The 13,298-nt window shown below is 45.2% G+C and overlaps 1 protein-coding gene across 1 annotated transcript in view; it reads left to right on the forward strand.

The window, feature by feature from the left end:
* scube3 (signal peptide, CUB domain, EGF-like 3) overlaps nucleotides 1-13,298 on the forward strand; it is a 109,021-nt gene that overhangs the window by 79,941 nt on the left and 15,782 nt on the right. The window contains exons 8-10 of the mRNA XM_042342148.1: nucleotides 1,367-1,489; nucleotides 9,916-10,032; nucleotides 12,946-13,071. Of these exons, the coding sequence (XP_042198082.1) occupies nucleotides 1,367-1,489; nucleotides 9,916-10,032; nucleotides 12,946-13,071 (366 nt within the window). The remainder of the gene's footprint in view (nucleotides 1-1,366; nucleotides 1,490-9,915; nucleotides 10,033-12,945; nucleotides 13,072-13,298) is intronic.

Below are 13,298 nucleotides of genomic sequence, written 5' to 3' on the forward strand. Positions count from 1 at the left end.
AGTTAAAGAGTTTCCCAAGGAATTGGCAGAAGGTAAAGTTAGGAGTCAAGATTCCATATTGGAGGCTTTGAAACAGTTCCTGGAATCCCAGGGTAAAATTCCACTTGGGTCACTCCACCTTAGCAAGCATGTCAGTGCCATAGGGAGGATGAGAGGAGATGTACTGTGACGACACCAGAGATGATTGGTTTGATCTATGAGCAGAGACCGGAGGAACTGGGACTATTTTCTTTGGAACAGAAAGAATTGAGGGTTGACCTGACCGAGGTCTATATAATAATGAGGGGTGAGAAATGATAGCCGATGATCAAGGGAACCAGGGAATACAATTCAGAGGAGCAAGGATCACAGTCCTCCCCAGTTCACTGCATGTGGCAGTATTTTAGCTTGTATGGGTGAAGTGGTTAACGGTAGAGGCCAGAAATTTAGAGTTTAACAGAATAATGATTCTGAAGAGCAAAGACTGAAATGATTACAGTTTGAGACTCTGCGGCAGGTGGCTGTTCTGTAAGGAGATGATTTTAACAGTGGTGGAATCGCTCTTGCATTGGGAAAGGCACTAAAGGAATCCTGCCACATGTGTAGGAATATGAATGTGTTTTTTCCATCCCCAGGAGCTCCCATTCCCCTGTGTAACCATTCATCAAGTGAAATAGAAACTGGCAATAAATGGCAAACGATTGCAAGGGGCTTTCAGAGGCTGTAACTCGGCCATTTACATGTACATCAATCAGCCGATGACTGAGGCCTCGCCAGTTCTCTTTGGTGGGGGTGAGCAACCAGCAAGGCGAGTTGGCCAGTCTTTGACGGTTGATGTTTTCTCCTCTGGGGATCACAGCAGCTGGCAAAACCTTGCTGCAGATGTTCAGTGGAATTGGGAAGTGTTCGGAAGTCCTGTAGAGCCTGGGGGGCATTGGAGGAGCAGGCAGACATGCTTCAGTTTGCTGCAAGGAACCCTCATTTCCATTCGGTTTGAATCCCAGAATTAAAGGCCTCGGCTCATAGACTGAGGCTGCAGTTAAGGCTGAGCAACAAGCTCGGGCTCTTTACTCTTGAGAGAAGCCCACTGAGGGGACATCGCACAGACGTGTGTAACATTTTAAATGGAATTGAAAAAGTAAACCCAGATCAATACTTCAAGTGCAAGACAGTAGATCAAGAGGCCACAGGTTTAGAGGTGTAATGGGCAATTTTGGGACACCGGAAAATGTTTCTTTACCCAGAGGGTAATTAATGACTGGAACAGGGTTAGCATAGAAAGACACATTGATTCCACTTTCCTGTCCTTCACTGTGTTGTCTTGAAACTGATGATGTAATTGTCCTCACTCTCTGTATATACATGTAAAAATGTTTTATTGTATCAGATATTGATGAATGCCGTCTGAACAACGGAGGCTGTGACCACGTCTGCAGGAACACTGTCGGGAGCTTTGAGTGCAGCTGCAAGAAAGGTTACAAACTGCTGACCAACGAGCGGACCTGCCAAGGTGAGTCTGGGTTTCCAAGCTGCCACCTCAGTGACCCCAGGGCCATTGCGCAGTGACTGGCTAGGACATGGTGTAGGCTGTGACAGGCTGGTCTAATCTATGTGCACATATGTAAGCAGTTGTAGAACTTGGCTTAATCTGTCTTCTACTTAGCCTTGGTGAATGGGTTTCTATTTGGATGCAATGTGGAGTCCTGTAGCTCAGTGGTTAGAGCGCTCGCCTTGCAAGCGAGACACCTGGGTTCAATTCCAGGCAGGGGGCGAAACCTTGGACAAGTTTCCTTACTCCACACGCCTAATAATAATCCCTCCAAAACAATAATAAATTGGTCATTTTCAATCCACAACTGTTTGTGGGACACTGCTGTGCGCAATTGGCTGCCGCGTTTCGCCCACAAATATACAGTCAATTCACTTTGCAGTATATTCTGTAAAGCGCATTGAGACGTCGAGAAGACGTGAAAAGCGCTATACCAAATGCAAGGATTATTATTATTATTAATACTCTGGGATTCAACTGATACCGTCATATCCCCACCATTGTTACTGGGTTTATTTCCTATGTCAGTGCCCAACCTGACTGCCCTTACTGTAATATAACTATATTAATCCTTGCATTTGATATAGTACCTTATCACGTCAACAAAGCATCCCAAAGTGCTTCACAAGATTTATTGTAAAATGTAGTGTATTTATAGTTGAAAATAGCAGCCAAATTTGCACACAGTGACGTCATGAAGTGAATTAAATCTGGGGGATTATTGGCCAGGACAGTGGGAGAAACTCCCTTTTCTTTTGGAATACCTTTGGGATCTTTACTGTTCACCTGAACAAGCAGACAAGACCTCGTCAGAAAGACGGCCAGTCCCACAATACAGTGCTCTCCAGTGCTGCACTGGAATGTCAGCCAAGATGAAAAGCTCAAGGTCCCTACATGGGGCTTGAATCCACAATCTTCTGACCTGACCCAGAGGCGACTGACTGAGCCAGGCATGTAGTGCCAATCGCCCTTATTGCAAATGTGTCCTTCTCTGCTGGGAAGTGGGGGGCTGAACCCTGTCTCTACACCATCAGGTCAACAATTGGAACACAAAGAGAGACAACACGTTTGAAGAAAGTTTGAGTTATTGTGTGGAAGCCAGCCAGCCCGATGCGCTATGTTTATTCCCAATAAATCACTTTTTTTATAATAATAATAATCCTTGCATTTGATATAGCGCTTTTTACGTCTTCTAGACGTCCCAAAGCACTTCACAGAATATACTGTAAAGTGAATTGACTGTATATTTGTGGGCGAATACACTTTGAGACAGTAAGGAGTTGGGTAAGCACGGGGAGGGTATTGGAGAGGACAGGGAAAGACTGGGATTTGGGAAGATAATAATATAATAATAATAATCCAGGCATTTGATATAGCGCTTTTCACGTCTTCTAGACATCTCAAAGCACTTAAGATGACTTTGTTGGAGGAGCAGAGACTGATAGTGGGACAAATTGTCCCAGCGAGAACCGTAAACAGGCAGTGTATTTGCCTGCATTATAGCGTGTGGGACCGTGCCACTTGGCCCATGTTCAAACCTCGAAGATTCAAACTTGGACAAGTCACCAAGATCTTCTGTGATGGATTTTCAGGATAACGCAATCACCTGGTGGATCGCAGCTCTTTGAACGGCACTGTCTGCAGGTCGCACCAGCTGATTGTTAAAGTCGTCAGCTGGAGAGCATTCATTTCAGACACAAACAATATCCAATATGGCCCTGTTTGAAATAGTAAGACATACTGAAATTCAAAATCTTGTAAACTAATCTAAACACTCCTCAGATCTCAAGGTCAAGGGCTTCCAAGAACTCAATCTGCAGATTGTAGAACCATAGACATCTAGGTCCCAAGAGGAGCCCATCCCACGAGTGTCAGTCTTTACTCCTCCAAAAAGTAATTCCTGGCCTTTCTCCGCACTCTCTGATATCCTTCCTGTGCTCTCTGTCTCCCGTTCAAATACCCCACCATTGGCTTTGCGCCCAAAAGCCATACCTAATAATTCATTCCGAACTTCCCCTGACATGTCATTGCAATGTCTCCTGGGACAGGGAGTATTGTATTAGCACCAGCACGATTTTCCATAAATTCATTACCCCTGTCTCTCTGTTCTATCTCTTTCTTTTTTATTTCACTCTTTTCTCCTCTGTGATTTACAATAATAACTTGCATTTATGCAGCCCCTTCACATCCTTCCCAACAATAAAAAATTGCATTTATATAATGGCTGTTCCATCAGGAGGACGTCTCAAGGCACTGAATAATGAGCTGTTTGGCCTAAGCTGTGAGTTGGGATCAGGGGGGAGGGCAAGGAGGGTGGAGGAGGAAGATGGCCGAGATGGCTTGATTGAATGGGGTGTGTTGTATTGTCAGAGGTGTCCTTCCGATGATCATTAAACAAGATCCCGTCTTCCTGTTCACATTGACATTAAAGGCGCTATTGGAAAAGAGAAGTCAGTTTCTCCTGGGGTATTGGCCAATAAATCTCCCAAATAAAATCAATCATTCACTTTATGGCAGTTTGAGGGATATTGCTGTGAGCAAATTGGTTGTCGCATTTGTCTAGAAAAGCATAGTCACTACACTTTACAGTAAGTCTTGTGAAGAACTTTGAGATGTCTTGAAGATGTGATAAAGCCCTATATCAAATGTAAGGATTAGCAAACCTAAGGAGAGTGGAGACCACACAAACCCGGAACCTCAGAACAATTCTGACTCGGGTGTCATCGCAAACTGCACCTCTCTGTACGGAGTGGATGTGGGGTGTTCACTTTGCTATGTGGGTATGGAATCGGCACATCTTTGAAAGTGAGAGGACCCGGGTTTGATTCCCAGGCGGGGGGAAACCTTACGCAAGTTTCCTTACTTCACATACCTCTGTTTACCTAGTAGTAAGTAGGAACATGGTTGTTAGTCAATTGGCAGATCGCTTTCCGGGGGGAATCAATCCCTCAAAAAAAAATGCGGTCATTTCAATCCACAAGTGTTTGTGGGACACTGCTGTGTGCAATTGGCTGCCGCGTTTCGCCCACAAAATATACAGTCAATTAACTCTACAGCGCTTTGAGACGTCTCAACGACGTGATATGGCATTATATCAAATGAAAGAGTTATGTCCTCAAGAGTTCACTGTCTGGGCGGCTGGTGAAACCCACTGGCACAGGTGACGGTACATTTCTTGGCGAGAGAACAAAATCCTTTCTTGTTCCACGCAAGCCGAGTGCTGGGCGGCAGAACACATTCTTCATCTTATTTTTATGCAGTAACAGTTTAATCTTATCACATCTTAGCTCCCATCAGATCAGCCCAGTCTGTGATCTATACAGGCCTTCAGTCACGTAGGCAGTCTGGCTGCCCTGTGACTGCTCGCTGCCGGGAATGGGGAAGATTATCGCGGGAGGGGGAGCGGGGACGAGCAGTGAGGAGCTCTGTTGATGTGTTAAATGATTTGGAACCAGCTTTGTTTTGATTAGGCACAAAAACATGAAGTCACACGCGTGGTAGATAAATTTTGTGGGTGAGTGCAGTCTGGGTGTGATGCGGGCTACTTCAAGGTTCTGTGTCCTCCCCCTGTGTTTGTGAGAACACAATGGGGGGAGTGGGAGCCGCAAATGCTGAAGTTACCAACAGGTGGGTGGGGGGGATTGCCCTATCCTGTAGTTAGCGCTGCCCCAATTCTCCCAATGGCACCCTCCATCTCTTCGTCTGGTGACAGGTCTTGGCCATCAAGCTCAGTGGGTCACAGATTCCAGTCCAGTCCGTGTCAGTTTGGCTATTCTCAGCTGGGGTTACAATTGTGCCCCAGGTGAGGGAGAGGGAACTCGGTTTCCAAGGCCACTGCCGTGCTGCCGGAGCCCAGCTCCCAGCTTTCCCACCCAGACCCCAATTTCTCTTGAAGTGCAGCTGAGATCCCTGGAGGATTAGACGATGATAAAATATTGCGAAGTCACAGGCCGTTCAAGCGAGCAAAGCGGGTGAGCTTATGTAAACTCCTCCGCTGGAGCTTTCACTGCAGGCTTGACTCACTGCTCGCACCCCGTTGCCGTAACTATTTCTCTTCAGATAGTTGTCCAATTCCTCCTTAAAGGTTTAATGTCTCACAAAGCACTCTGTGTACTAATAACTTGGCTATCCTTCAGATGAAATATTAAACCGAGGTCCTGTCTGTGCCCGTCCAGGTGAATTTTAAAGATCCTGTGGCACTATTCTAAAGAGAAGTTTCTCCCGGTGTCCTGACAGACACCACCAAACCCCCCACCCACCCACCCCCGACCACAGATCATTCACTTTGTGGCTGTTTGTGGGACATTGCTGTTCACAAATCTGCTTCCCTGTTCACCTACAAATGCACGGTCACTACACTTTATAGTAAACTCTGAGAGATGCTTTGAGATGAACACCTGACGTGGAAGTTATATCGAATACAAGGATTATTATTTATTTATTATAACCCTTTCCATGATAATCACTGTCCCTGAAGTGATTTTATGCCCCTTGTTATGGAGTCACCAAAGAGCGGAAAGAATCTGCTTTCTAACCTCTCAACACCTGAAGATCGAGTCTCCCTTCCTGACACATAGTGCACAATACAGGGAAATAATTCTGCCATAAAAACGAGAATATATTTGCTGAGTGTTCCCAACGAATTCTGATTTTATTTTATATATAATATATTTCCCATCTCGGGTTTAGCCTCAAGGGAGTCTTTCAGGGGACGAAATGGTTACTTTTTCATAAGCAGGTAACCAATATCTGGTCTTGTATCTAATACGTTGCCTGACAGTGTGCTGATTGATGTCAGATTCCACACATTCCATATCTGTGTCCCAGAATTGTTTGTTTTTGACGGTAAGTGCTGATATGGAAGATGGGTGATGTACAGGCTTGGAGAGACCAACCCATTATCTCCACTTGTAATCAGTCAAAATGTATCTCTGTGCTGCAGCCTCTACTCTGTCTACTGATATAGTTCAGATAGAGTTTCCTTCTCAGTAAAGCACTGAATCATGGACTCACAGCTGGGCACCCACGAGCTGCAAAGTTATTTTCGTCCTTGTGTTTCAGGTAACCTGCTGTTTGATGAAACGTGTTGTTCTCTAAGTTCTTTTCTCTGCGTTTCAGGTTGTTTGTGCTTCAGCTGTGATGTCTTGCTGTTAGCCTTAAAATACCTTATGTCAAAATGTCCTATAGCAGCATGTGGGTACTTCTAGTAATAATAATAATCCTTGAATTTTCACAGGATATATTGTGAAGTGTAGTGACTGAGTATTTTGTGGGTGAAACGTGGCAGCTAGTTTGTACACAGCAATGTCTCAGAAACAACCATCGAGTGAGTTGACCAATTTTATTTGGGGGATTGTTGGCCAGGCCCCCGAGAGAGAGAGAAACTCCCTTCCCTTTAGTGTCATCCACCTAAAGAGGCAGACGGGACCTCAGTTTAATTGGGGATTGAAGTGACCCATTTTTTATTTTTTGGGTCACTTCAATCCCCAACTGTTTGTGGGACGCTGCTGTACGCAATTTGCTGCCGCGTTTCGCCCACAAAATATACAGTCAATTCACCTTACAGTATATTCTGTGAAGCGTTTTGAGAAGTCTCGCAAACCGTGATAAGGGGCTATGTCAAATGCAAGGATTATTATTATATTATCACCGAGCAGGAGCATGTAAATGTTTAAAGAGGAGACGATCGAGGATAGTGCCCTGAGGATGCCACTTGTAACATTGTGGGGGCAGGAGGAGAAGCCTCCTCACCCCATCAGCAACTCTTTCAAATCACTCCCTTTAATGCAGTTGATATTCAGTGATTAAAGCAAAGAGCTAAATATGGAGCAGGAGGAAGAAATTATCCATGTTAGATAACCAGCTTGCCTTGGCTTTCTCTAGTCCACCCAACAACGGTAACAGAGAGGGAAGAGGAGCCAGAGGAAAGGGCTGGATTGAGGATGATTGACATGGAAACGGGTGTGGGGAGTAGAAAAAGGGACTCCGAAACATGCATGTGGTATATCTGAAAAGAAGTGGTGTGAAATAATATCTACCACCCATTACAGATCACCTTTCTGCTCCCAGGCCTCTGTCAACGGTTCCCTTAAGAAATGTTGCAACCACCAGCTCTCTACAAATGCCTCTTTGTAACCAGCGTAACAAAATGCTCCCCAATCCAACCTAATCTAACCCATTGCTTCCCAACCCAACTCACTGCTCTCCAACCCAACCTCACACTACACAACATAAAACCCAACACAAGGCAGACCTCTTCACCTGCTCTCCTGCCATCGCTGATAGTTCTCTTAACACATTTTAAAAGATCGTCCCTGCCATCATCTAATCTCAAACTATTGGCTTTCCTTTCTCTGCTCCTCTGTCTGACCTGGAGCTGTCCTGCTCAGTTGTTCTTCATCCAGGGTCTCGATTAAAGGAAAGTCGTGTCTACTCTCATGGCGGTGCAGGCAGATTCTCACAGCGGGCTAAGCGTATTTGTGGTTTGTTGGCTTGCAATTAAACGTTCTGCTCCACTCGTGAGGAAGCAAGAGATTTGTTCTAAATTGTATCAAAGTCTCAAGTACAACCCATGTTTATTAAAAAAAACTTTGGGAAATGATTTATTCATTCCACATAAAGCTTGGTGGGGATGTAATGACAGTATCACATTAAACAACTCTGTCTGATCTCAGCATGCTTCCCATTAACATCCATGGCCAGTGCCCTCTTACTGCAAAATCCTCTTATATAAGAGAACATATGTATTCAATGAGAGCCAGTGCCCCATTGTAATATGAGTAACTGCTCATTGACAGAGAACATTTTGTGCTCTATTAAAACTAGAGAGGGCTTCTTATCACTTCATCTCAAGATGTCATTCTGAAGATAGGTAACCATTGGGAGCACTCCTCCCAGAGATGGGTGCTGGCAAGGTTTACTGTCTCTGGCCCTGGCTGCATGCACCAAATGCACATGGACAACTAACTGATCCTAGAGATTATTCCTTAGTGAAAAAGTCCTCATTGGGGGAGGGTATCCATGGCCAAGGAGTGTCACGTAGGAGCCAGGGTTCTGCCCTTTGCGCATCTAGAAGCAATTCCATATTCCATGTTCTACCCTGGAAAAGGTATACGAATTGGGAAGCAAGCTCTGAAATCCCATTGGGCAGGAGGTGTTTCATGTTGTTACACAGCAAGTTCCCCGACATTAATCAGCACTCAATTTCCTGGTGAAATCACTTCCTCAAAGCGGGTTCAATAAGTGAAGCTTCAAAGTTGCTTACCTCAAACCAGGTTTCTGCCATTCAACACGGACTGAGAACATCGGGTGCAGGATAAAGGCTGATCTGCTAACCCCTAACCCCAACCACACAGCTCCGCCAGGTCTCACTGACTGATTTCCCTGATTAGCTTCTGTGCTGTGAATATTCTTGTTGTATGTTGGTAGTTTCTCCTGTTTCACACACTGTTTTCCAGCTCCCACCCTCAGCTGGCGTGACTAGCCAGGACATCTTCTCAATTTGAGAGGCGCTGAATGAATTCTGAGTAAGATTAACCACCTAAAGGCTGCTTTTTGAGCTGTGATTCTCTGGCTGGTGTGGAGAGTGTATTGCACAGACAGTATGTCACCAGCCTGTGGCAGTGATGAAACCTGGGTTACAGGACACCACCACACACTGCCCCAGCCATTGCCTCAAGCACACTGGGACGCTACCCTGCATGAGGGGCACTATATAAATGCAAGTTGTTGTGGTTGAAGAGCATCAGTTTATAAATGTAAATATGCAAATGGCCACTGAACAGCATTTGCGTGTTTTGGCTGTTAATGTGCATTCTCAGCTCTTGATAACAGTATATGTATTACAATCAGCATTTATGTAGCGGCCTGCAACATTGGAAAATGACTCGAAGCTTACACAGTGGCGGGATTGGATGTCAAGCTAGGAGGAAGGGGAGCGGGGAGGTGATCGTAAGAACAGTCGAATGTGGGATTTGAAGATAATTAGAGAGGGGGCGAGGCAAAAGAATAGAGGAAGAGAGCTCCATAGGCTAGGGGTCTAATGACTGAAGACCTGGCTAGTGATTCTGGCATAGAGAGAGCAGAGGACACACACCAGGCCTGTGTTCGCTGAGCGAAGGGGGCGACCAGAGGAGTGAGGTACAAGGAGATAAAAGAGATGGGGAGGTGAGACATTTGTATGGGAGGGTGAGAATCTGGAAGTTGACCCATTACAAGCAGCTGCACATATTGAGGGTCTTCCCGAGATATGTAGAGTGGGCTGATGTTGCCCTATTGTGTAACCCGTGCGATGTTGCTGGTATGACTGCCCTGTGTGGCAGGCTGGTATCCACTGGATCCTTTTACTCTGTGACGTCTATTGACTCCTTTTCTCTTTCTGTCTCCAGACATTGACGAGTGCTCCTTTGACAGAACATGTGATCACATGTGTGTGAACTCCCCGGGAAGCTTCGAGTGTTTCTGCCACAAGGGCTACACATTGTACGGCCTGACCCACTGCGGAGGTAGGTGGACAACACGTGTTTCGCCCACAAAACATACAGGCAATTCACTTTACAGTATATTCTGTGAAGCGCTTTGAGACGTCGCAAAGACGCTACATCAAACACAAGGATTATTATTAGTATTAACCTGACACTGCGTGGAACTGAGGTGTGGCTTGAGGAAGGAGAGGAAACATCCTCTGCCCCCAACATTTCCCTAGTATCTCCCCCCACCCGCTCCTCACCTCTCTCTCCTCCTGTCCCCCCTTGTTCTCTCTCCCTTCCTCCTCTTCTCCCTCTGTAACCTTTGAGCTCGTTTACATTTCCATCAGTGCAATAATTAAATTTGTTCTTTAACATGGGATCAGCGGTTTCCATAACTCGTGCAATGTCTGGTATGTGTGGTATTGACATTAAAACATTCATTTGGGGGAAACCACTTCAAATGCTGAGGTGAGACTTGTTAGAGACTTGCAAATGGAAGTTCTCGTCACTGGCCACGGAGAAGCTTGACACACAAGGAGCTGTGTTTCAGGGCGGTTTGCAGATAAGATGAGACTTTCCCCAAAAAAGCTGCTGGAGGAAATTTGAACTTAGATCAAAATACCCATTCAGCACAGTAACGCACATTAAAGCAAGGACAGGCTTTTGATAGTTCCTGAAATAAAGTATAAAATATCCTGGTTCTGGAGCTCAGCCCTACCACTGCGGTTCCTACTTAGAACCCTTCAAAGTCTGAAGATCATTTCAACAACACTTACAACAAACAACAAATTACGGGACGATCCCGAGGAACTTAATGTGAAGGATGAAAATCTCAAAGTACTTGAATATCAGTCGCCCTTGCATTCATTATAGTCACATCGCCAAGTGCTTCACAGGTAATTACTGTGTAGTGTAGTGACTGCATATCTGTAGCCACAGGCAGTGAAAACAAAACAAATATTCCTGAAATGAATAGATTCCACTCACCAACTGGATCCACTTTTATGTGGAGATATGAAAATTCCCTGTTTGCATGTGTAGGTTGTGTGTAATTCTGTATAATTTAGAGAAAATTATGTCCCAGGTAGAGATGGGGGTGTTTCAGGTCAGTATGTTTGGGTACTGGCTGCTGTGTGTAAATGGTAAAAAGCCAATGGAATCTCTTTGAAGTGATCGGCACGAGCTCATCACTGATCTGCCCTGTTATCAGGAGAAGCCATCAGCGTTGCTGAACAATCTCCCTCAGATCGCTGGCACTGTAACTGAGGGTCCATCTCTGTTTACAGAGCAGCTCGGCACAAAGCTACCAGCGCTCAGGGCTTTGGGATAATCTGTTGGGTGATTGATGATACCTGAGCCCATGCCTGCTGGCATCACTGCCCACAATCTGGGGGAAAATAGCCTTTCAGTGATGGTTTGTACAGATAACACATTCACTGAGTCATATTGTTCATTATACCACCACCACACATGTGCATACACACTCCCTACACATATTGGACACGCACACACCCTACACACGTGTACACACACACTCCCTACACACACAAACACACCCTACACACACCCTACATCCTAGTTTGTTCACAGCACGCCTGGGTCGTCTGTCTTGCCCGTCCATCACCCCATCTGAAGAGTAACATGTGAGCGAGTTGGTCAGGTTTCTGTGATGTGACACTGTTGGTTCAGCACTGCGTGTAGCGAGCCCGTCTACCTGCTTGTGTGGGTGGAAGGCCATGTTCTGGTCCGTTCGGCCTGGCAGCTGTAACCAGGGTTTTGCTGAGAGAGGCTGTTCTTGTTTCTAATTGTAACATAAACCTGGTGTTATTACTGTGCAGACTCAATAAACCATACCTGGCGCTGCATTCCCAAAACCCCATCTGCACAATATTTTCATTTTAATTACACAATGTGGTTATGAACAACAGGTTGTGCCAGTGACCCCATTCCAAAACCGCTTCCTCTGCCCCGTTTAATTTCCAAGTTGGATTACTTTTCTTTTGCTGTTCAGGCTTTAATCACTGGTAACTAATGAAATGAAGGCTGTCATTAGGAGCCTATTAACCCGTCTCATTTAGTCGGGATTTAACTTCTGCTTTTTTTTAAAAACACAATGGATTTGGCAGAGAATTTGTTTCTTGCAGTGAAAGGCACATCAGCAACACCGAGCGAACACACCGACTGACAGAGAGACGTTCTGGCCCAGAGGAGACTTTGATAATCATGTCTCTGTTCATCCACACACCGACCATCCACACCACACACTGACTATCAACACCACACACTGACCATCCACACCACACACTGACCACCCACACCATACGCTGTCCGTAACTTGGCTGCCATGTTCGCCTACGAAACACAGTTACTATAGTTTACAATAAATTATGTGAAGCGCTTTGAGACCTCCTCTTGATGTGAAAGGCCTTATTACAAATTAAAAAATGCAAATTATTTGTCAATAAGAGTGAAAGTCTCAGTGGAGTCGTGTAGTTTATTGGTTAGAACACACGCCTTGCAAGCGCGAGGACCTGGGTTTGATTCCCAAGTAGGAGGAAACATTGGGCAGTTTCCTTACTCCACACGCCTCTGATTACCCAGCAGTAAGTAGGAACCCAGTTGTTAGTCAATTGGCGGATCGCTTTTCCAGGGATAATAATTCCTTCNAAAAAATAATAATAATTTGGTCACTTAATCCACAACTGTTTGTGGGTCCCAATTAACTGCCATGTTTCGCCCACAAAATATACAGTCAATTCACTTTACAGTATATTCTGTGAAGGACTTTGAGACGTCTCGAAGATGTGATCAGGTGCTGTATCAAATGCAGGGATTATTATTGTTATTATTATTATGCTACGTGTCTTTGTATGTGTAACACCTTTTGAAGGCGAAGGTGAATACTGTTCAGTGATGGCGATGTGTTTTCTCTGTGACTCTCTCTGTCAGATATCGATGAGTGCAGCATGAATCACGGAGGCTGTAAGTATGGCTGTGTCAATACTCTGGGAAACTACCAATGCTCCTGTCCTCCTGGTGGCTACAAACTGCACTGGAACAAAAAGGACTGTGTGGGTATGTGACAAATACACCCTCAAGTGGCAGTAATACACATAGCACCTCAAACACCGCTTGGCTCACCTCGGGTTTTCCATTGCCATTTAACCTCTGAAATCTTTTGATTATTGACAGGAATCACCGAGTTTGTTCATAGGATGACGTTGTGTAGGCCCTGATCTTATCCCGTCTTGTCTTGTCGTCTCCACACTCAAGTCAATCACACTTCCATCACTGAAAACAAC

Source organism: Callorhinchus milii, unplaced genomic scaffold, assembly GCF_018977255.1.
Source record: "Callorhinchus milii isolate IMCB2004 unplaced genomic scaffold, IMCB_Cmil_1.0 Scaffold19, whole genome shotgun sequence".
Classification (NCBI taxonomy): domain Eukaryota; kingdom Metazoa; phylum Chordata; class Chondrichthyes; order Chimaeriformes; family Callorhinchidae; genus Callorhinchus; species Callorhinchus milii.